This window comes from Chelmon rostratus, chromosome 15 (genome assembly GCF_017976325.1).
Source record: "Chelmon rostratus isolate fCheRos1 chromosome 15, fCheRos1.pri, whole genome shotgun sequence".
Taxonomy (NCBI): domain Eukaryota; kingdom Metazoa; phylum Chordata; class Actinopteri; order Chaetodontiformes; family Chaetodontidae; genus Chelmon; species Chelmon rostratus.
Genome location: NC_055672.1, coordinates 583,828 through 608,315, shown reverse-complemented (window position 1 = coordinate 608,315; position 24,488 = coordinate 583,828). Strand labels below are relative to the sequence as shown.

The 24,488-nt window shown below is 46.7% G+C and overlaps 1 protein-coding gene across 1 annotated transcript; it reads left to right on the top strand.

Annotated features, from left to right (window-relative positions):
- The first annotated feature begins 835 nt into the window (after nt 1-835).
- tyro3 (TYRO3 protein tyrosine kinase) lies at nt 836-23,631 on the top strand. Its single transcript, XM_041953620.1, has 19 exons — nt 836-1,166; nt 3,376-3,559; nt 4,998-5,098; nt 5,360-5,530; nt 7,194-7,280; nt 7,865-7,980; nt 8,532-8,712; nt 12,099-12,241; nt 12,442-12,580; nt 12,929-13,052; nt 14,695-14,789; nt 16,206-16,301; nt 17,897-17,974; nt 18,098-18,190; nt 18,295-18,416; nt 19,054-19,163; nt 19,327-19,486; nt 19,623-19,759; nt 21,035-23,631. The coding sequence occupies exons 1-19, from the start codon at nt 1,103-1,105 to the stop codon at nt 21,489-21,491; spliced, it is 2,658 nt and encodes an 885-aa protein (XP_041809554.1). The 5' UTR covers nt 836-1,102; the 3' UTR covers nt 21,492-23,631.
- The last annotated feature ends 857 nt before the right edge of the window (nt 23,632-24,488 follow it).

The following is a 24,488-nucleotide window of genomic DNA, read 5'->3' as shown; positions in this document are numbered from 1 at the left end:
CACAGGACAAACGTGATGATCTTGTAGAATATGATGCATCGCTGCAGATTAAACATTTGATCGTGTTTGACACATAAAATCTTGATGTGAAAAGTAAGTAAGACAAATGTAGTGGAGTACAAATATGAAGTACTTCAAAATGAAGACTCAAGGACAAATACCTCAAAGGTGTACTGAAGTACAGCTGAAGTACAAGTTAGTACTTCAGTGAATGTATTTAGTTATTTTCCACCACGATTTGTTTTCTTCATCACTGTACCTGAGCTCTGATGTCATGCCACCAGGTGGCGGTCATACGCAGTGAGTGCTGTGTCACACGCGCGCGCACACTCACGTACACACACACATACACACACCTTCCCTCCGCATTCCTCAGGGAGTGAGACCAACAACTAGTGTGAAGCTAGACGGAATGTAAACGACACTTCCGGTTGGAAACGTTTGCCTTATTTAATTTACTTAAAAGCACTTTTGTTTGAGAGTCATCAGATTTTTCAGGCTTTTTTTGAAGCAAATCGAAATATGTAAGAAATTACAAATAAAATACAACATATAAATATTGAGCTGGTTGAATCTGCGGCACCTGGGTTTATGGGGTCTAAACCCTGTGTGGCGTTGTTATTGAGGTCTTTTGGTACCCGGGACTCTCCAACTCTCAGTCAGAACTGATGACAGACGGATCGTCCATCTGGTCTTCATCACTTTGAATGATCATGATTTCGATGAGGGAGAGTTTTTACAGACAACTCACGACCGAGTTTGTTTTATTTTGAAGGCAGTCGTGCCCCATTTCCGGTGTAGTCGTGTTTGATTCGTGCGCCTTGACTTGTGTCCCTGAGCAAACGGCGGCTCGTTGAGTGTTTTTGCGGCGGAACAACAAACTAACATGAACTTTCTGCGCTTTTCTGTCCTTCAGGAACAGAAACATCTTTTCATTGTGTGAGAAGTTTTCCTCCTTCACGAACTGAACGTTTTATCCTCCGAACAGCTGCCGCCAGCCTCGCACCTTCTCCGGTCAACGAGCCGAGCCGAACCGAGCCGAGCTGAACTATCCCGGTTCGTGAGAGAGACGCTTTGAATCAGCAGCAGAAATAATGAGAAGATGAAAGTGTTGCTGTGGATTCTTGTGTTTGTCCTCCGGAGTCATGAAGGGACCTGTGGACACGGTGAGTCTCCTCACTTTTCCTCTGCGTACTTTGGATTCTGTTATCAAAGTCAGAAATGTGCCTGAACTCCATTAATTTCTCCAACATTTCTGCTTAAAGCTTTTGTAACTTTTCGGCAAATATTGACGTTCTGATAAAACTCCTGTAAAACATAAAATCAATCTAAACGAGTGAGTCAACACATCAGGAATCAGCTTAAAGAAAACGGAACTTCACGCGGTTTCACCTGCTGCCTTCGCCGCTCGGCGGCTGCCCGGAGCACAGAAAAACTACAAATCTCATTAAAATATGTCGCTGTATGTGCGCCGAAATAAACAGGAGGCACGTATGAAATTAAGTTAGTCCAAGGTAAGTCTTTTTGAAGAGAAACGAGCTAACAAGCAGAGCAATCTTAATTTTCACCATTTTCGAATGGAGTTTGGCGTGAGGTCTCTCGCCGCATAGTTGAACAGGACCCACTGGGCAAAGTGGAAGTTCCCGACGGTTCGAGAGGGAGCATGAGGGCATGTGAGCTCCAGACAGTCTTTAGTGATCCAGCAGTGATGCAGTGAAGCGCTTTCATACATAAACAGACATTTTATGATACGACAAACATCAGAAACTTCACTGTTCAGCTGCAGCTCAACTATAATTCAGCCCGTTCAGAATCATTAGCGACAGAAAACACTGAAAATAAATTCAATACTAAAATCAACCAACTTCAAACTACACACCTGAAGGTCACATTTCAAACTGTCATCAGTCAAACACCTGCAGTGAGGAGGTCAGAGGTCACATGACGCTGATGACGTCACTGCCAACATTTAAAACTGAGGAAAACTGAGCAAGAAAGATTAAACCATTAAAAACAATAATAATCTACTAATGAAGACAACAGCCAGTGTGTGTGTGTGTGTGTGTGTGTGTTCAGACTAAAACACTAATTCTGACTGCTGCTGGTGGACACTGATGTCCCACAATGCACTGCTCAAAGAACGCGAGGAGCTGCTCAGTTGGACGGAGGTGACGTCATACGACAGCCCGATGATGACATCATCACCAACAGCTCAGTGTTTGATGCTTGGTGATGTCACCATGGTCGGTGATGTCATCGCTGTCTGTGATGCTGCGTTCAGGTGATGTCAGAAAGTGTCAGGAATCTTCTGCTGCAGAGTTCAGTCATATTTTTTCCCAGCATGCCTCAGCTGGCTGAGAGTCTGTCAAAGCGCCGCAGTGATGAATGAACTGACTCTGAGCTGCTGCGATGATCTTTTCATCGTCTTCGTGACAGTAAGCTCAGGATTTTGAGTATTTTGACGATGTTTGTGACTTAAAGGAAATACGATGGACATTTTTCGTTGTTTTTGATGAGCTGAATCAATAACGAAGCTAATCGTTAGTCGCAGACCCACACAGCAGGTGAGATGTCTTAATGCAGGCAGAGGTCTGATGGATGGAGGTCTCTGGTCCAGGGTGGATGTGGTCTGGACCAGTGACTTTGAATTTGTATCTGGGCCTCATTTATGGTCTGTCACACACACATGAGTGAGGTGTGTTCAGGGTCCTCAGGTGAAATCATGGATTCAGTTTCATGGATGAAAGTTTTCATGTCAGTGAAACTGAAAGACGTTTGGTGAGAAGTGAAAAGTGCAGTATTAGTAGTATTAGTAGCAGTTCTATAGTTTAGTAATACTCAGAGGAGTTCACGATACACAGTTCAGCCGACGGTTTCATATAATCTTACAGACCTGCAGGTGGCGCTAACACAGCAAAAAGACAGAGAAGTCAGAGTGACGCGGGCGTCAGTTCTTCAGCAGGACTGACACCTGCTCAGGTACCACAGCTAGCTGGTTAGCATGCTAACAGTCCACACCTGTGCGATGCTTCACACTCTGATCATCGTTTCAGTTCATTCTGAAACTGAAATCCTTCCACGGTTCACCTTTAAGTAACACGAAGCTAGAAGCTGAAACACCCTCAGTGTGTTTCCATCTTTCCTTCACACGTTTCATCACGTTTAAAGAAACGTGAGAAATAGAAGCTAAATGAGTGTGAAGAGTGTTTCCTGTCTGAGCTGTAACCTGCGACCTTCCTCACACGAACACACGAAGACGAATGTCTCACTTCCCTCACGTTTTCATCGTCTGACCTTTGACCTCTGCTCTTTAATGATGTCACCTCGTTGTTTCTTCTTCTGCGGTGGTCTCATGGCTTCTGGTCTTTGCCACAGGTGTGATGTTCACAAAGCACCCGTCCAATCAGACGGTGTCTCAGGGGAACGCGGCGAGGCTGGGCTGCGCCGTCCAGGGAGTGACGGAGCCCGACATCGTGTGGATGAAGGACGGAGAGAAACTCTACAGCACCGACCAGATGTTCATCACGCTGGGAGAGCAGCACTGGGAGACCTACCACAGGTTCGTCCACACGGTCCCTGAATGCATCAGTCAAAACATCGATCACTGGACATGTTGGTCTGATAGATGTCAAAGTCCAAAATCCTGCATGTGGAAGTCTGAATGTCTTTTAATCACTGATGTGTGTTTGAGGTTAGTCTGGGATGTGGACTTGACATCCAGCGCAGCTCTGACTCGTCTCTGCGTCTTCTGATCCACAACAGAAGCGTCTGAGCGGCAGAGCAGAGCAGACTGAGTTAGCTTCGTGAAGGTAGCAGCTGTTAGCTTGTTTCCACAGAGCAGAGGACACGTGTCTGTCTGGACGTCATGTCCTTTATGTTAAACATGTGATGCGTAACAGACCGTGGTAATGATGCTAATATCCTTTAGCCTGTTAATGGTGACTCCCATTTTACGTTAGCATTGAGCTAACAGACGAAGTGCTAGTTCTTCCATGTATATAAAATCGATTCAGGAATCGTGATATTAAATTAAATATTATTCTAACTCCAAACCTCTTCAGAGTCAGAGTGCTGGTGTCAGGTCTGCTGATGGTCCAGGTCCTGGTCATGTTGTTGGTCCTGGCACTGGTCCAGGTCCTGGTCTTGGTCCTGGCACTGGTCTGGGTGGGGGTGCAGAGAGTCTGTAGGTCAGAGTTGGTTGTTGCTGTTTCTGCTCTGTTTGATGTCTAAACAGCACATCAGCAGTAAATAGAGGCAGAGCTGCGGTTTGCTTTGAAGACCAACCGCTCTGCTCCTCCTCCTCCTCCTCCTCCTCCTCTTCCTCCTCCTCCTCCTCCTCCTCCAGTTTGAAGTGAATTTAATGAAATCAAACCAGTTTTGTGAAACGAGGCCGGGCTGATAAATATGAATCTAGACTCTGTAACGTCATCGCCTGGTCGTCACCTTCTGCCATGTTGAAAACAGACGCTGAAATCAAGCTCCGCCCAGCTCGCAGTACGCCACCCCCCAGCCGAGCTTCCACATGCAGCTTTTATTGAGATAGAATTATCAGGCGGTCAGTGAACGCACCGTCCCTCAGCCGGCTCACAGCTCTCAGAGGCCTGAGCTTTGATGGCTGATTTCAGATCAGGAGTCTTTGCTCTGGGAGTTTACACTGTTTGAATGTGGTCTGAGAAGCTGGTCTCAGATCTGCTCAGAGAGCAGTGGCTGGTTAATCTGCTTTACGCTCAGATTCCTGGACAGAAAGAAAACACGGTGAAGGTCAGAGCAGAAAGTTTAACACCTCATCAAAACAATCATCAGTTCATTCAGAGCGTCCTAGTTCCCCTCAGGAAGGGGGTCCATGAGACAGGTCAGCTTCAAAAGGATCCAGTATTCCAAAAACCACAAACCTGAGTGGATCACACATGATCAGTTCAGTTCACTTTCAGCTCTGGGCCCCCGAGGTCCACTTTCTGGTCCCAGTTGAGGTTCTAACACCGTGCTCTTGTTTCCAGCGTGAAGTCGGTCCAGCAGCAGGACGCGGGTCAGTACTGGTGCGAGGTCGAGTTCCACGGCCTGACGTTCTCCTCTGAACGAGCCTGGATCACAGTGGAAGGTGAGGCTTCTGTGTCTGACAGTGTTTGGAGTCAGTGAACTCCTCTCAGAGCTGCAGCTGTGATGTTTCATACAGAAGTTCTGTGTTTTCCTGCTCTGTGCTGTGTCCCTGAATGCCTCACTGATGAACTGTAATTCTCCATCAGTTTGAGTTTTTTTTCTGTTTCCTCTTTTTATTTCTTCATCGATTTTTTCTTTTCACCTCTTCTCAGATTTCCCATCATGCTCTTCTGATTAACTCTTGACCTCCTCGCTCCTGCAGGTGTCCCTCACTTCATCCAGGAGCCGCAGGATGTGGCGACATTCCCCAACGTTCCCTTCAACCTCACCTGTGCCGCCGTCGGCCCTCCCGAGCCCGTGGAGGTGCTGTGGTCTCTGGGGGGGGTCCAGGAGGGAGAGCCCAGGCCGTCCCCCTCCATCCTTCACGTCCAAGGTCGGAAAATCTGCTGTTTGCATGTTTTCACACAAAGACACCAACACACACACACACACACACACACACACACACACACACACACACTCACATCTGATCGTTCCAGGTTCTCTTGGTATGAATCAGAGTCACTGTGTGTCTTTAAGGACTGATCCAGGCTCTGCTGTTCGGTGCAGCTTTACAGCCTCATTATAATGTTGTTACAGGCTCAAGGTGTGTGAGTCAGACACATGTGAGTTTTGGAATTAACCCAAAGGTCACCCCTGGTGGGCGGAGCTTAGTTCAGCCTCAGATTTGTTCATTAAGACTGTGTGTGTGTGTGTGTGTGTGTGTGTGTGTGTGTGTGTGTTCATATGATGCTAATACAGCATGTTGTTGGAATGTTTATGTGCTATAATATACCGGATTGACTGGAAGAGACACACACACACACACACACACACACACACACACACACACACACACACACACACACAGCAGTATTGATTGCCTATAACCAGGATGACATCAGTGACTGGAGGGTCCTGTTCCATGTCTGACACACAGTCTGTTACTGGAAACACACACACACACACACACACACTGTGTCAGTGTATTGATTTACCTTTTCAATCAGCGTTAAAGTGATCTCACTTATTGATCCAGATTCTGAATCATCTGACTCAAAGCTGTGAGCTGATTGGATGAGTTAGCTGTGACATCACTTCCTGCAGGTTGAATGTTGGGCCTGCAGCATCATGATAGCATCACAGCTGCGTGGAAGGAATGTTTGATTGGACATGATAGTGATCAGAGGATACATGGAGGAAGGTGATGATGCATTGAATGGTGGAGGAAGCACTCAGACCTTCTTCTCAGGAAGAGTATTAATACCACAGAGTACTAATACAGAATATATATATATATATTACATCCCATCATTCATGCGTTCATCACTTTCATGTTGCAGCTGCTTGAAGTGGAGCTTCATGTACTGCCGTGCAGTTTCTAGTAATACAGCATCACAGTACTATAATTGTCTTTAGTGGAGTAGAAGTATAAAGAGGCATCAAATACTCAAGTAAAGTACAAGTACCTCATTAGTTAATGTTCTTAATCTCAGCTGAAATACCTCCTGTATGTACAGCAGGTGACACATGAAGAATCAAAGTGGTGGATAGATGAGCAGTGACTCTGTCTGTCTCTCTCTCTGTCTGTCTGTCTGTCTCTCTCTGTCTCTCTCTGTCTGTCTCTCTCTGTCTCTCTCTGTCTGTCTCTCTGTCTCTCTCTCTGTCTCTCTCTCTGTCTGCCTGTCTCTCTGTCTCTCTCTGTCTGTCTCTCTCTCTCTGTCTGTCTGTCTGTCTGTCTGTCTCTCTCTCTCTCTCTGTCTGTCCCTCTCTGTCTGTCTGTCTGCCTCTGTCTGTCTGTCTGTCTGTCCCTCTCTGTCTGTCTGTCTGTCTCTGTCTGTCTCTCTGCCTGTCTCTCTGTCTGTCTGTCTGTCTGTCTGTCTCTCTCTCTGTCTGTCTGTCTCTGTGTCTGTCTCTCTACCTGTCTCTGTGTCTGTCTCTCTCTCTGCCTGTCTCTCTGTCTGTCTCTCTGTCTGTCTCTGTCTCTCTGTCTGTCTGTCTCTCTGTCTCTCTCCGTCTGTCTCTGCCTGTCTGTCTCTCTGCCTGTCTGTCTGTAGGAGTGAACAGCAGTGTGAAGTTTTACTGTGAAGCGAAGAACACCAGAGGGATCTCAGTCTCTAGAACTGGCACAGTTCACATTAAAGGTGAGTTCACCTGCTGGACCTGGACCTGGATCACTGTGTGAACTGTCTGTTTGCAGCAACGTTTAGGAAACGGTGCACATAGCTAACCCTAATCCTAATCTTAATGTTAGAACAGCATGAGAAGCTTTGGTTCTAATGCTAATGTTAGCACAGCATGAGAAGCTTTGGTTCTAATGCTAATGTTAGCACAGCATGAGAAGCTTTGGTTGTAATGCTAATGTTAGCACAGCATGAGGAGCTTTGGTTGTAATGCTAATGTTAGCACAGCTTGAGAAGCTTTGGTTCTAATGCTAATGTTAGCACAGCATTAGAAGCATTGGTTCTAATGCTAATGTTAGCACAGCATGAGAAGCTTTGGTTGTAATGCTAATGTTAGCACAGCATGATAAGCTTTGGTTCTAATGCTAATGTTAGCACAGCATTAGAAGCATTGGTTGTTACGCTGTGCTAACATTAGAAGCACTGGTACTGCAGCTCCATGTACACCATTTCAACACGTGGAACTAGTTACTGTCGCTGAGCTGCGATTGGACGATGACTCTCTGGGGGTGGCGCTTAGTGGACTGTCTGTCTCTCTGTCTCAGTGTTGCCTGCGGCTCCAGTCGGGCTGCAGGTTCTGAGGATGGTGGACAACAACGTTACATTGTCATGGAAACCAGGATTCACAGGCCACTCTGAGCTGTCCACCTGCACCCTCCAGGTAACACACACATCACAGGTATACCTGCAGGCCGGGGGTACACATACATACTTAAACCCTTTATACTCCTATACATCAACACAACATACAATGAAGAAACCACCTGAAAAGCTGCTCAACATAGACTGATTGTAAACTAATAATTAAAAATAAAAATGTGGCTTCAGCGAATGAAGTTCAATGAATGAACATTCAGCTGTGCGATGAGAATGAGGGGAAATCATTGATCAGAAGCTGCTTCTGTTGTGAAGAAATAAACTAAATTCACTTTGGATGGTCTCTAAATGATGACATGAAACATTCCAAAAACTCCACAAGGTGACGTTTTAATCTGGTGTTTGTGTGAGCTAATGTGAGCTAATCAGTGTTAGCTAAACCTGCTGCCCCCGGCAGGTCTGTGTCCACTCATGATTACAGGTTCATTTAAACGTAATGAACAGAAATACCTTCCATCAGTTTTATCACCATTCTTTGACAGATCAGGCTTCATCAGGGTCGTTGGCTTCATCAAGCATTAGCTTTAAACCAATTCTCCTCCTCCTCCTCCTCAGCTGGCGAGGCAGTCAGTGCGGAGGTGGGACCTCCCTCAGCAGAAGGTCGTGGTTCCTCCTTACCTTCAAGTTCTGTCTTATCTGAGGAGTTACTCCAACTACAGTGTCAGAGTCTCCTGTGTTAATGAGGTGGGGGCGTCGCCCTTCTCCCCATGGCTGCAGTTCCAGACACCTGAGTCAGGTGAGAGATGTGATGAAACCTCCATGTTGACGAGACAAGATGTATTAATACATCTGTCTTCTATTTCAAGTAAAATCCTGATAGCCACCTGCTCCTGTTAGCTGCTCCTGTTAGCTGCTCCTGTTAGCTGCTCCTGTTTGCTGCTTCTGTTCGCTGCTCCTGTTAGCTGCTCCTGTTTGCTGCTCCTGTTAGCTGCTCCTGTTAGCTGCTCCTGTTTGCTGCTTCTGTTAGCTGCTCCTGTTTGCTGCTCCTGTTCGCAGCGTCTTATAGTAGCTCCTGTTAGCTGCTCCTGTTAGCTGCTCCTGTTCGCAGCTTCTTATCGTAGCTCCTGTTAGCCACTTCTGTTAGCCACTTCTGTTAACCGCTCCTGTAAGCTGCTCCCTTTAGCAGCTTCTTAAAGTAGCTCCTATTAGCCGTTTCTGTTAGCAGCTCTTGTTAGCAACTTCTGTGTGTACTGAAGAGTAAATTTCTCTAGTGTGAGATTACTAAAGTCTTATATAATCTTATAGTAGCTCCTGTTGTTAGCAGTTCCTGTTAGCCACTTCTGTTAGCCACTTCTGTTAGCAATGTAAAGAAGATTCTGCGGGATGTTCTGAGTCATCTGTTTCCTCTGAGGATTTTAGGAGGCTGGTGTTGCTTTGGAACATTTTTTGCTTATGTTCCTCCCTTTAGATTCATTTTAGAGTTGTATAATAAACTTAATGTTGTTTCCTGAATATCTCCCGACCCTCACCCTTCAGGTTTGGAACCAGTTTTAACAAGAGCAACAGTTGAAATTCTTCATTTATTCAGAAAGCATGAAAAGTTTTTATAAAAACTAAATGTAAGAACGATGAACGAGCTGAGACCCTGCTGGTTTCTGTTTTCTCTGAGCTCAAAGAGCTGCTAGCTGAGAGCTGGTTGTTTGTGTTGTGTATTTGATGTGTGTGTGTGTGTGTGTGTGTGTGTGTGTTTGGTCCAGCTGGAGGTTATCCAGTAGATTCCAGTCCTCTCTGTACAATCAGCTTTTGTCTGTGGCCTCAATCCATGTGAAAGGAGCAGTGCAGCCTCTGCAGCGCCACCTGCAGGCTGCACTGTGAACACTGACCGCAGACCAGCCACAGTCTGTCTCATACATTTAGATTATGGAGCACTGATCGAGTGTCTGAAGGAAGAAGAGGCGGATGTTGTGATAAAAGCATACAAACGAACAAACAGTGTTCAGTTCTGCACATAAATTCAATTCATTCCAGTTCAATTCAGTTTTATTTTTATAGTCCACCTTAAACTGTATGTAGTGCATATATGCACTAGTATATACACAAATGATATATTAAACTATGTGATGTACATAGTACTATGCACTGTTGATCTAATAATAATGGTAGTATAGCTAATAATAAAAGGAGTTGCAGTGGATGTCAGGCAGGGTCATCGCAGGAGATGCAGCTGTAATCAGTAGTCCAGGTTCAGACGCTCTCCATGTGGACCTGCGAGACGAGAAAACACAAAGACTCTGGGCAAGAAGCCAAGTTAGTCACAACTTGGTAGGACAGGAATGCATACAGATTCAGCTCAGGGCATCATGGGAAGTCCCTCAGGAGTCTAGGCCTACAGCAGCATAACTGGGCTGGTCCAAGGCAAGCCTGAGCCAGCCCTAACTGTAAGCTTTACCAAAGAGGAAAGGTTTAAGCCTGCTCTTAAATGTAGAGGGGGTGTCTGCCTCCAGGACAACGACTAGAAGATGGTTCAACAGGAGAGGAGCTGGATAACTAAAGGCTCTGGCTCCCATTCTGGTTTTAGAGACTTTAGGAACCACCAATAAGCCTGCATTATGGGATCGCAGTGTTCTACTGGGGTAATAGGGTACTATGAGCTCTTTAAGATAAGATGGTGTTCCATATTTTTGTTACGTAGGTGGAAAAAGGCAGTCCTTGAAATGTGTATTACGTGGGAGTTAAATGACATATCCTGATCAAAGATGACTCCCAAATTCCTTACAGTGGTGCTGGGGGCCAGCGCAATGCCATCCATAGTTGCTATCTCAACAGATAGTGAGTTTCTGAGGTGTTTCAGGCCAAGAACTATAACTTGTCTGAATTCAATAACAAAAAATTGCAGGTCATCCAGGTCTTTATTTCCTTCAGACACACTTGGAGTTTGGTTTCCTCTGGCTTCATTGAATATAGCTGGTTATCATCTATAAAGCAATGAAATTTATGGAATGTTTCCTGATAATTAATTCTTAAAGGAAGCATTTCTAGAGTGAATAGGATCGGCCCAAGCACAGAACCCTGTGGGACTCCATGACTTGCTTTAGTGTACACAGAGGAGTCGTCATTAACCTGTACGAACTGAAATCGTTCTGAAAAGTAGGATTAAAACCAGCTTGATGCAGTTCCCTTAATGCCAATGAGGTGTTCCAGTCTCTGTAATAGGATACTACGGTCGATGGTGTCAAATGCAGCACTAAGATGTAGAAAGACCAGTACAGAGACAAAGTCCTTTGTCTGATGCATTTAGCAGGTCGTTTGCGACTTTAACCAAGGCTTTCCTGCATGTTTTAAGACTGTCTTGCCAGGCGAGACAAAACACGTCCAGCCAGGTGGAACGCCATTTCCTTTCAAGTTGTCGGGACGTTTACTTTAAATTGCGGGTTTGGGGGGGTATACCAAGGATCTAACCTCTTCTGTTTTGTTATGTTCTTTTTGAGGTCAAATTTGGCAGGGGTCCAGAGAAAACTACGGAGTCCGACATTGTTTTTGCATATGCACTCACCGACTCCACGTTAATTTTAGTGACCTCCGATCGCCGTAATCGGGTGTCATTACCGCCGACGTGAATAACAGTCTTACTGTATTTACGCTTATCCTTAGCCAGCAGTTCCAAATTTGATTCAAGGTCGCCCGCTCTGGCCCCCGTTCTGCATTTAACTATGGTCGCTGGTGTCGCTAACTTCACGTTTCTCAAAATAGAGCAGCAAATGACCAAAGTTGGTTTCTCAGCGGGTGTGTCGCTGAGTGGGGAAAATCTGTTATTGATTAACTGTGGGCTTCAGCTGTGGACTATGCTTCATTCGAGCAGTCACCCAGCTGCTCGGGGGCTGCAGAGGGATGTCTAGCAGCACTAGCTACAGCTAGAGATGGAGTTTCCACTTCCAGTTCACGAAGCATCGCCTCCAGTGCAGCAAACCCCATTACATATAGCAGTATCACTAAAGTAGGCAGAGGAACAGCTAAATATCAGACACATGCTACGGAGCGGACAGGCTGACGGCTGCCGGTTGTTCTGTTCTGCTGCCTCTGCTGTGATCGACAGAGCCGGCCAATGAGAGCGAGGCCTTTAACCTGCCTCCTGCTGTTGGCACCTGTAGCGCAGCGGTTGATGACTGTGTGTCATGTCCTCAGTGCCCTCGGCGGCTCCCAGGAACCTGACGTTTGAGCTGTCGGAGCAGCAGCTGTCTCTGAAGTGGGCCAAGCTACAGGATGAGGAGCTGCAAGGCAAACTGTTGGCCTACAAGGTGCAGTGGACTCTGGGAGGAGAAGCACAGGTGAGAATCACTGATCACATGGTCAGTGTGTGTCTGCCTTCAGCTCAGATGAGCAGAAGGTGAAGCTCTGTGATTGGCTCTTTGTTGGTGAAATGTACCCTGGGAGCTGTAGTTGACTCGTCTCCTTCAGTATTCATGTCTGCAGGCTTCTTCATGTTTGTCCTCCCTCCTCTTCGTCAACATGTTTCCGGTGTGTGCAGGAGCCTCTGCTGTTTAAGGAGAACTCTGCTCAGCTGTCAGGAGGAGGACGTTTCTTCAACGCCTCCTTCCAGGTGTCGGCCTGCACCTCTGTTGGCTGTGGACCCTGGAGCCCCCCGGTGCTGGTGCTGCCCGCCTCAGGTAGACAACACACCTCTACGTATGGTGTGATGGTTTCACCACATCTGACGAACACACGAATGACTCATGTTTACTGACGGTTTTAATGGTCTAATGCAGGCATGTCCAAACTATTCCATAAAGGGCCGTGTGGCTGCAGGTTTTTGTTCCAACCAAGGAGGAGCACACCAGGCCAACCAATCAACATCAAGGGATCATTAGTTATCAGCTGAAGACTGAGATCAGCTGATTAATTGATTCCAGCCTGGTGTGCTCCTCCTTGGTTGGAACGAAAACCTGCAGCCACACGGCCCTTTATGGAATAGTTTGGACATGGCTGGTCTAATGGTATCCTTGTTGCTCCCTCAGTGCAGGTCCAGGTCCAGCGAAGCCACATGTGGGTCGGTCTGCTGCTCGGTCTGCTGGTGGCCACGGTGGTCGGACTGCTGCTCACTGTTGTCGCTCACCGCCGCGGAAAAGAGACGCAGTTTGGGTACAAAAACGTTTAAGAATGTACACTGCTCAAGAAAATAAAGGGAACACTAAAATAACACATCGTAGATCTGAATGAATGAAATATTCTTGTTAAATACTTTGTTCTTTACACAGCTGAATGTGCTGACAACAAAATCACACAAAAATTATCAAAGGAATCTAATTTATTAATCCATAGAGGTCTGGATTTGGAGTCACACTCAAAATTAAAGTGGAAAAACAAACTACAGGCTGATCCAAGTTTGATTTAATGTCCTTAAAACAAGTCAGAATGAGGCTCAGGAGAGGGTGTGGCCTCCACCTGCCTGTATGACCCCCCTACAATGCCTGGGCATGCTCCTGATGAGATAGCGGATGGTCTCCTGAGGGATCTCCTCCCAGACCTGGACTAAAGCATCGGCCAACTCCTGGACAGTCTGTGGTGCAACGTGGCGTTGGTGGATGGAGCGAGACATGATGTCCCAGATGTGCTCAGTTGGATTCAGGTCTGGGGAACGGGGCGGGGGGGGGGCAGTCCATAGCATCAATGCCTTCGTCTTGCAGGAGCTGCTGACACACTGCACCCAGGGCCAACCGCACCAGCATATGGTCTCACAGGGGGTGAAGGATCTCACCTGGGTACCTAATGGCAGTCAGGCTACCTCTGGTGAGCACATGGAGGGCTGTGCGGCCCCCCAAAGAAATGCCACTCCACACCATTACTGACCCACTGCCATGCGGTCATGCTGGAGGATGCTGTAGCAGCAGAACGTTCTCCAGAGTCTCCGGACTCTTCACGTCTGTCACATGTGCTCAGTGTGAACCTGCTGTCAGGAGCACAGGGCGCCGGTGGAGAATTTGACAATCTTGGTGTTCTCTGGCAAATGCCAAACATCCTGCATGGTGTTGGGCTGTAAACACAACCCCCACCTGTGGATGTCGGGCCCTCATACCACCCTCATGGAGTCGGTTTCTGACCGTTTGAGCAGACGGGTGCACATTTGTGGCCTGCTGGAGGTCATTTTGCAGGGCTCTGGCAGTGCTCCTCCTCTTCCTCCTTGCACAAAGGCGGAGGTAGCGGTCCTGCTGCTGGGTTGTTGCCCTCCTACGACCTCCTCCTGGCCTGTCTCCTGGTAGCGCCTCCATGCTCTGGACACTACGCTGACAGACACAGCAAAACTCCTTCATTGGGGGTGTCTTGCTAATTGCCTATAATTTCCACCTGTTGTCTATTCCATTTGCACAGCAGCATGTAAAACTGATTGTCAATCAGTGTCGCTTCCTGAGTGGACAGTTTGATTTCACAGACGTCTGATTGACTTGGAGTTACGTTGTGTTCTTTAAGTCGTCCCTTTATTTTTTTGAGCAGTTTTTTAACTGAGTCATAGAGCTCCATTAAAACTCATCAGTGAGCCTCACTGCTGTTCCTTCATCACCATGAACACACACACTGTAGTTTATCCTGACTCAGTCCCACAAACACCGTCCTGCTGCCACAAACACTCACTGCAGCACCAAACGTGGATTCATCCGCTGCTGAAAATAGTCCCCAACAAAAGCTCTACTGTTTCAGAGCCACAGACAGGAAGTCACTGACAGATGTCAGACCGATGCTTGAATATTGAAAGAAGCAGTAAATCTGTCCCTCTGTCTGTCTTCAGGTCGGCCTTTAAGCCTCCAGGCCCTGAGAGTTCGGTTTCCTTCACGGCAGCTCGATCCTTCAGCAGAAGCTGTTCTGAGCAGCAGGAGTCGACATGTGAGTGAAACTACGACAGCTGTGATTTTCATCTGATGTTCCTACAAAAACAAAATGAAAGCCGGTTGTTGTCTGTTACTGTCTGTTAACGTGTTGTCTGTCTGCATCGTTTGCACTCGCTGTGGTTTGAGTGGACCGCGTAGTTTTACATTCGTTTACATTGAGTCTGTCTCCATTAGCAGTCTGCTAAATTAGCTGTTAGCAGCTCCTGGTAGCAGCTCCTGGTAGCACAGGACAGACAACTGTCACTGGTTCATTGTGATACTGAAGAAAACTTGAAAACATGAAGTTTCTCTGTGAACGGCTGCAGTTCTGCTGCCACAAATAAGAAAAAGAGTTTAAAAAGTAGAGCCGATGTTTTTGTGGAGGACAGTCTGTAAAGTTGTTCCAGTAGTTTGACTCTAACAGACAGATGGGCAGAACATGAACCTCCTTCAGCAGTCTGTTGATAGAAAACACTGCTACCTGTATTGATGGACTCGACTCGGCCGGCCTGTAATTACCTGCTGCCCCTCGGCCAATCGAATCCATTCGTCTGACAAACAGCGTCGCAGCTCACCGACTCCACAGACCGAGTCCGATCAGCGATGATCACGTCATCAGGACTGATGAAATGAGTCTGGAGAGTGAAAACACTTCTCAGTTTTAAAGTTTTTAGTCTCAGTGGGGACATCTTATGGTCAACAGGTGTTACTGCAGCTGTTCAGAGGAGACACAGTGAGACCTCAGTGAGGTGAACTGTTGACAGCAACGCCTCATGTGTTACTTCCTTTGGTCTGGTTATTCAGTCGGGACACACAGATCGTCTTTTTCTGTCCCAGTACAGCTCTGCAGAGACCTCTGGGTTTCTGCTGCTGTACGAGGACTGATCTGAAGTCAGTGTGTCTGAGATGGACTCTCCTGTGCAGAACTCATTGGGATCATTTTGGTGTAAAGTAACGAGTCTGCAGTTTGCTCAGACTGAAGGAGTTGAAGTGAAGCTGTCTTAGTGTGTGTCTCCAGGTGTCTCCAGGTGTTACTCGTAGCTTTTAGTGTCTCCGTAGGAAACTGTGTGACGTCTGAGTGATGTCACTTGAGTCAAAACTGTTATCATGAGTCTGACAGAGTTACAGGATGTGATGAAACCAAGACAATCTACAGATGTTCCTGGTATTGTCATCAAAATGTGTTTAAACTGGGATTTTCTTTGCTGACCTGTTCTGTAACCACGACAACTGTTTCCTGTCTGTCCATCCAGGGACAGGGTTCCTTCCTCTGATGCTCTTCTTCAGGTTTCTTCCTTTTTCCTTCGTTTTTCTTTATCTGATTTGAGGACGGACGAAGTTGTATGACTGTAGAGTCCCCCGAGGCAGATTGTGACCCGTGTGTGTGTGTGTGTGTGTGTGCGCGCGTGTGTGTGTGTGTGTCGCCCCCTAGTGGATAGTCTTGGTATAAACGACGACCTGAAGAACAAACTGCAGGACGTGTTGATCCCTGAGAGGCTGCTCACACTGGGACACATGCTGGGCAAAGGTAACGCATGATCACATCGTCTTCGTCTTCGTCTTCGCTCTGCTGCTCGATGTGAGCAGAGCAGGAAGCAGCAGCAGGAAACTGACCTTTATTAACGCTCAGCGTCAGCTGCGTGTGTCTGAATATAAATCAGTGTCATGAATGGCCCCTCAGTGATCCGGACTGAGCGCTCAGACAGTCTCTGCTCTCCGTCTCTCAGTGGGTCAGTGTCCAGTTTATTAGGTACAGCCGTCAGTTTGGTGGCCGTCCTGCGAGGACTCGTCCTTCATGAAGTGTGGACAGTCCAGTGTGTGTTGAACTCTGTTATACTAACAGCTTCTTCACTTGACCCTGGCGGATATGAACGGGGTGGACAAAATAATAGAATCACCTCTCACATGGTCGACTGTATCTAACAAAAAGCCCCTGGGCCTGATGGGATACCCACAGAGGTTTATACAATGCTCAAACACAGACTGTTGACACCATTTCTAGGAATGTTTAAGGAATCTTTTCATAATGGATTCGTCCCAACATCCTTAACAGGAGCTCTAATCACAAACCAGGCAAACCAAATAACAAGTGGAAACTTTCGGCCAGTTAGTCTGTTAAATGTGGAGTAAAATAATATCCAAATATTACTGACAAAGGTCAAAACGGTTTGTACAAGCAGCACAGCTTCCATGATGTTTGGAGAATCCTGAATATATGAACTGAGGAAAAAGGGGCAGCAGATCCAACATTACTGCCATTAGCTTTGGACAGGGTCGGATGGATCATTTATTTGAAATCCTTAAAAGTTCTGGTTTTGAAGAAAACCTTAATAAAAGAATAAAACTACTTCATACAGAACAATAAGCTGAAATCATTAAAATACAAAGAGGATGTAGAGAAGCAGATCCCTTATCCTGCTGTTTAATGTGGTTATAGAACCAGCAGTAAGAACTCACCAGAACATAACCGGTACATCAACAGGAACACCATCTGGCTCTGCAGACGACGTAGTAATATTTCTTAAAAAGATGGAAAAATCCATTCATGAATTATTAAAACTTATTAATGAATTTGTAAAATTGTCAGGATATAAATTAAACTGATCAAAATCATCAATAATGTTTCTAAATTAGAAAGTAAAAGCCCTCCTAATATTGCTGCTCAATTTAGAATCATAGATTGTTTTACACATCAGTTCAAATTGTCCCACGACTTAAAATAAATAAATATATCGCAGCCAGTAATAATGAATTAATTCAAAAATCTGAAAATCACCAGACAGGTGGACACCCAGACCAATGTCACCAATCAGGAAAATAAACGTCCTTAAAATGAACATACTGCCTAAACTGTTGTATTTATTTCATAATATTCGACTCCCCCCTCTGAGTAGCCTGCGACTCTCACTGCTGTTCTTACCCCTCTGTCACTCAGATGTCCTCATCCACTCTGGTTATACTGGGCAGCACAGCTAAGAACACACGCTAAGCCTGCCCCTCCCAACATACCTAAAACCCCCCAAAAGAACAAAAACCCCGTAGTGAAAATATGATCACAGTGTGATTCAGGTGCCCTTAGTCCCACAGACGAGCCTTTTAATGTGTGTTTGTGTACCTGTGCAGGTGAGTTCGGCTCAGTGCGGGAAGCCTACCTGAAGACTGAGGACTCCGTCCAGAAGGTGGCAGTCAAAGTCCTGAAATGTGAGTCTGACTCTTCTTCTGTAGTTGGTCAGTCTGTGTGGCCATGTGGGGACATAAATCTGTTTATACAGTGTGTGTGTGTGTGTGTGTGTGTGTGTGTGTGTGTGTGTGTGTGACCTCCAGCTGACATCACCTCGTCAGGTGACATTGAGCAGTGTCTGAAGGAGGCGGCCTACATGAAGGACTTCGACCACCCCAACGTCATCCAGCTCATCGGTAACACACACACACACACACACACACACACACACACACACACACACACACACACCAGGGTTTACAGGTCAGACGGTTTGATTGACAGTGTTCCTGTCCAATAGGAGTGAGTCTTCACCGGCGTCCCAGCCAGCGGCTGCCGATCCCGATGGTGGTTCTTCCGTTCATGAAGCATGGAGACCTGCACACCTTCCTGCTGCTGTCCAGACTGGGAGAACATCCGTTTGTAAGAGAGAGACGCTTTAAAGGAACATTCCCCTGTTTTTACACCTGCCCAGAGAACCAGGTGTTCATCTGCAGCAGGCTTATATTAGAGACAGGCCTCTGATTTCACCGGTCAATGCTGAAGACTCCAGGTTCACATGTCGTCTTCATAAAGTCAGTCTGTTTATTTCCAAAGTGACCAACAGACCCAAAAACATTCAGTTTCCTGTGAAAAATCTGACAAAGACAGTAAAACCAGAGGGGGGGGGGGGGTTAAAGGTGTGAAAGTCCTCGCAGAGATCCAGATGTCAGACGTGTAGATTGACCTCCTGCACAGACAAACATGTTCAGTCTGGTTGCAGATTTTGGGCTTCATGTGTAACAACATTAATGTATTAATGTAAGGAAGGAGGCAGGTGGAGCAGGTGAAACAGGTGGAGCAGGTGAAACAGGTGGAGCAGGTGGAGCAGGTGGAGCAGGTGAAGGAGGTGGAGCAGGTGGAGCAGGTGAAGGAGAATGTTAAATGTGCTGCTAACTGGATAAATGTTGACTGGATTAGATTATTTCTGTAATTGGGTGAATTGAGACGTTGTTCATTGAAACAGACTCTGAGCTGGTCTCTGTCACTGTTTGACCTCTGACTGTCGTCCCCCCATCAGGACCTGTCTCTGCAGACCCTGCTGAAGTTCATGTTGGACGTCTCTCGGGGGATGGAGTACCTAAGCGGCAGGAACATCATCCACAGAGACCTCGCCGCCCGCAACTGCATGTGAGTCCACCAATCAGCTCTCAGAACCCTCTCAGACATTGAAAAGGCGACTGGTTGGTGGTTTAATCATCTGTACGAGCAGTTTACAGTTTACTCTGTAACGTGTATGTGTGTGTGTGTGTGTGTGTGTGTGTGTGTGTGTGTGTGTGTGTGTGTGTGTCAGGCTGGATGAGAACATGACGGTGTGTGTTGCAGACTTCGGTCTCTCTAAGAAGATCTACAGTGGAGATTATTACCGGCAGGGATCTGTTTCCAAACTGCCGGTGAAGTGGATCGCTCTGGAGAGTCTGGCCGACAACGTGTACACCACACAGAGCGACGTGGTACTGACGCACACACACACGCACACACACACACACACACAGCTGGGACAACATGCTGCTTTACATCATTTGTACTGAATGAACACATGAAACCCTCAGTACTCACTGAGTGTGTGTGTGTGTGTGTGTGTGTCAGTGGGCGTTTGGCGTGACCATGTGGGAGATCATGACTCGAGGTCAGACTCCGTACCCCGGCGTGGAGAACTCAGAGATCTACGAGTATCTGATCAAAGGGGACCGGCTGAAGAAACCTCCGGACTGCAGAGACGACATGTGAGTCCGCGGGCTTCTTTCCCCTCAGCTCTGCCTTCCAGGATATTAGACTGTCCAGTCTGATACTTTAAAGCTGGATCAGGTCAGAGTGCAGGTCCTGGTTGAGGTCTGACTGAAACAGTTTCACCGTTCAGGTCTCAGATTTCTGTCCCTTCACATTACCAGGTTGTAAAAAACCGGATATTATGTAAGATTATGCCCGACGAGGTGTCCATTATCAGAAATTACGCCCCGACGCAGCGGCGTCCATTCATTTCTGATAATGGACACGTCGAAGGGCATTATCCCGCTTATACCATGGTCGCTTCCGAAAAAAATAAATATTAAATCAATTATGAATACCTTAATGTTGTTTTTTACCGTTAAAGTTTTTCACAAGAAGCGGCTGAGCGGACTATTTAATATCTGTCGTTGTGACGCGTTGCCAAGGTAACCAGCTCTGGCCACAGAACCTGCAGCTCAGTCGGCCGCAGCTCTTATATCAGGCCTGATCAGTGGAGGGAAGTGAGATGATTGATTAACGTTATGTTACGTTACAAAGTATCATTTCAGAGGACAAGTGCACCTCTTACCGCTCGTGTTTGTCCAGAGGATGATGCGAAAATTTGTTTCAAAGGATCAAAGTCCACAGAAAGTTTCCTAAATCGTTTTACCAAACAGGTTAAATTAAACTATAAAATCACTCATGTTTTGTCTCCTGTTTTGCCGTTGTGATCAATAAACTGTGAAATAACGTATGTTAACGTATGTTCTGAGTTTCTGTTGCCACGGTTACCAACTAGCGTTTGAGTCAGCGCAATAATTTAGAACAATCAGGCTATTTGACCGGAGCTTCTTTTATAGGTGTCCTATAACACTTTTTAACGGACACCCAGCAGCCAATCAGAATCGAGTATTCATCCAGACCATGGTATAATATATTTTACTTCCTGTCACAGCCACGGAATCCTCCAATCACAACGAGCCGTTTAACGAGCAGCCCGAGCCTTCTCTGGTTTGAACATTAGTTTGCTGTGATTGGACGAGCAGCGCGGCTTTCTGTTGCCACCCTAGAATAAAAAGTGGTCTGAGAAACCAGCTGAGAGCAGAAAGACTTGAGTTTCAGCCGGTTTCAGGAAGTTCTTCTGTTTCCTGATCTTCAGTTCTTGTCAGACGCGAGAAGTCAGACTGTGAAAGTACAGATGTTGTGTTTTATATGGCGGTCTCTGGTTTTTGGTCACTGCAGACACGCAGGTTGACGCTGGCTTGTTTCTTCTTCTTTGGTGTCTCTGGCAGTTATGAGATCATGCACAGCTGCTGGAGTCCGGTTCCCAAATGTCGTCCCAGTTTCCAAAATCTGGTCAGCCAGCTGGAGGCTCTGTGGCTCAGCCTGTCCCCCGCCCCCCCGCCGAAGGAGCCTCTGCTCTACGTCAACCTGGAGGGGGACGAGGGGGAGCCGGGACGAAGAGGAGCGCCCGGAGTCGGGGCCCCGGGGCAGGAGGAGGCGACGGCAGCCGGGGCCCCGAGCTGGAGCGTCCCCTGGCAGCGCAGGGCGGAGGACGAGGAGAAGGACTGGCTGATGGTGGGGTCCGGGGCCGCGCTCGCCATCGGGGGAGACTACAGATACATCATCGGCCCCTGCGGAGCCGAGGAGGAGGGGGAGGTGGGAGGAGCGGGGAGGAGAGGGGAGTCCATGGACACTTTACAGGAGGAGGTCAGAGACGAAGAGGACGATGTCGTCATTAATGTCTGACCAGAGACCGACCAATCACAGCACTGCTCCTCCTCTCACCTGCTCGCAGAGGGACGTTCACTTTATGGCACTGAGCAGCAGCAGGCGGGTGGAGACTGAACTGAACCGCAGGTACAAACTGTCTCACTGCTGGAGAAAGTACTCTGATTACATGTTTGAACACACGCACACACACACACACACCGTGTGTTGGAGGAACTCAGAGGAGGACATTAACACCTCTGTGTTCTATCGGGTTTAACTGTGACATGTTAGCGTAGCGTAGCATAGCGTAGCACAGAGACTAGCCTCTGTCACAGTGAATGAAGACTCTCAGTCTTATTCGCTGGTTATATTTTCTAATCTTGTGTAGGACGACCTTTAACCTCGCAGCTCTCTGAGCAGGAACTCTGCATCTTGACGAAATCAGCCCTTCAAAATAAGGCTCTGTTCTGTGTTCTGCAGTCCACCTTCAGCTGGGACTCACTGTGTCCTCATGGCGACACTTCTTGTACACCTACTAAAGAACCAATGTGCTGCTCAGTCACAGGAAATGACTCCGGTTGGTGCGGACAGATTGTGACCTTCAACAACGGCTCACATTTTAACAGTTCAGTTTCAGTCCGTTCCCTGGTCCTGTCTGTACCAGATCAGGACCGTCTGTTCCAGAAGTGACGCGTAAACCGGCGCCTGACCAGCACTCGTCAATATTAAACATCAGCATATCAGCCAATAATCGGTTTGTCACGTACGTTTCTAATCCACAGTTGTGATTCGGATCCTTAAATGTGACCCGGTGAATTTGGTGTTTGAGACATTGAACTCGTCGGCGCCCTACGGTGGACGAACTCTGCTTCTAAATGAGCTACAACTCAGCTCTGACATGTCTCTGCAGCAGCTTCCTGTCAGGTCAGCGGACTACCACACTGTCTGAGATCAGCTAATCTGAGCTTCATCTGTCACCTCCTCTTCACTGATCCCTGCAGCCTGACAGCAGAGAGGGGGAGGAACCCAGGCCTGGAGCTGCAGGTACACACCTGTTGAAGATGACACACTGCGTCAGCGACTGTGAAACCAACCTTTGTCTGACGTCTCTGCAGTTGGACAGTGAGGACATTTAAAACTAGTGTGGTCTCCAGTGTCTAACAGGCATTTGGATCCTCAGTAGCAGTAAATATATCAATTCAATAAAGTGGAGCTCCAGACCCACAACGTGTTCATGCTGTACGTACCAACTGAAACGATAGGCGCCTGAAGGCCACACGGCATAATTACCTGATCCTCGACGCGCCGACAGGAAGTACGTGGCCCCTGAAGCAGACTATATTTAGCCTTCATCCACATGTGACCATAATTCCATACTTGGGTCACGTGATAATTAAGCTCCACGGCATTGTGGCGTCAGCAGACTGAGGCTGTGAGACGTTGATAGAGGCTCGGTGAAAACCAGCCGGGTTAACGAACCTTCAGCTGTTTGGGTTTTTGACGGACTGTGAAGTGTCGCTTGTAGGTTCAAGGGATTTTTGACCTTTTTCCAGATGAATAACTGTTTTTTTTTTTTTTAAGTCGACTTTATTTGGCTTCATCGATTGTCGTCTGTTTCATATTATCAGCAACATTAACTATTAAATCATGAAAGCGGGTTATAGTTGACATCACAGCTTTCCTGATGGTTTCCTTTAAAATTCAGGTCAAACGATTCCTCAATGAATCGATCAACTGAAAGTGAATCTGATATTTTAATAAAGACATTTTTTAAGTGTACATTTCAGACAGTTGCTGATTTCAGCTTTCCTACTGGCTGGAACTGTGATGGACATTTTTCTGAGGCGTTCAGAGAGACTAACACTTGCTGACTAATGGTGACCGAGGCCATCAGCGCAGCTACAGGTCAGTTACAGCAGCAGGAGAGTCCCAGCGTCACAGACTGATCCAGAATCAGTCACAGACTAACATCTGTCTAACCCAGTGTTTATCTGCACTGATATGTTGTTTCTAAGTCAGAGCAGAAACAGTTAATGATTGACTGTGACGCTGTTCTAAACATCAACAAACAGGATGTGATCACCTGCTGATCCTCTCTGACAGAAACTGACCTGAAATCAGCACAAAGTCAATAAATTTAATGTTTTTACTCCTCATCTTCATTGATTTCTGTAAATATCTGCTGATTCTGGATCTGATGCAGCAACACGTTTCAAACACGTTGAGACAGGAGCAACTAAAGACTGGGAAAGATGTGGAACGCTCCAAAAACACCTGTTTGGATCATTCCACAGGTAAACAGGCTGATTGGTGACAGGTGAGAGTATCATGATTGAAAGGCTCAGTGGTTCACAGCGAGGATGGAGCGAGGTGATTGGATAAAGAGATTAATACCTGGACTCAAGAACACTTCAGGAAACTGATGTCAGGAAACTCAGTTTGATTGGAAATGATTGATTCTGGTTTTGTTCCACACAGCCCAGACTGTTCCGGATCAGGCTTGTTCTTTCAGATGTGAATATCTATTTGTGGTTGTAAACTGGACATCTTTGGGTTCGGGACCGTTGGTTGGACAACGCATCTGATGATGTCACTCTGGACTCTGGAGTTTTCTGACTGCAGGCTGATCAATAACTGCAGCTGTAAAATATTAGAATCGTGTTTGTTCATCGGTTCAGAGCGTTCCCTCAGATGATCAAGTTAAAATCTAGTTCTCAGGTTTTTATAATTAAAGTTAATATTGTGCTTATATGGTGTGTTCACTAAATAAATGCATGTTTAATAAAGACTTAGCAGAGAGTGGGAGCTGTGGGGGGTCACTGGGGGCCTGCTGCCCCGGGGCCCTCGTAGTGGGCCAAGCCGGCCCTGACTGCTGCTGAGCATTTGAATTTTGCTGCTTTGAATCGGACTCACTTCCACATTTTCAGACTGTCTAACACTGAAATGAAGCTTAATGTTTTTAATTACTTGAAGTATTTCCTGGGACCACAGTAAACTGCACCGGACCGGTTTCCCTTTAAAACACTTTATCCT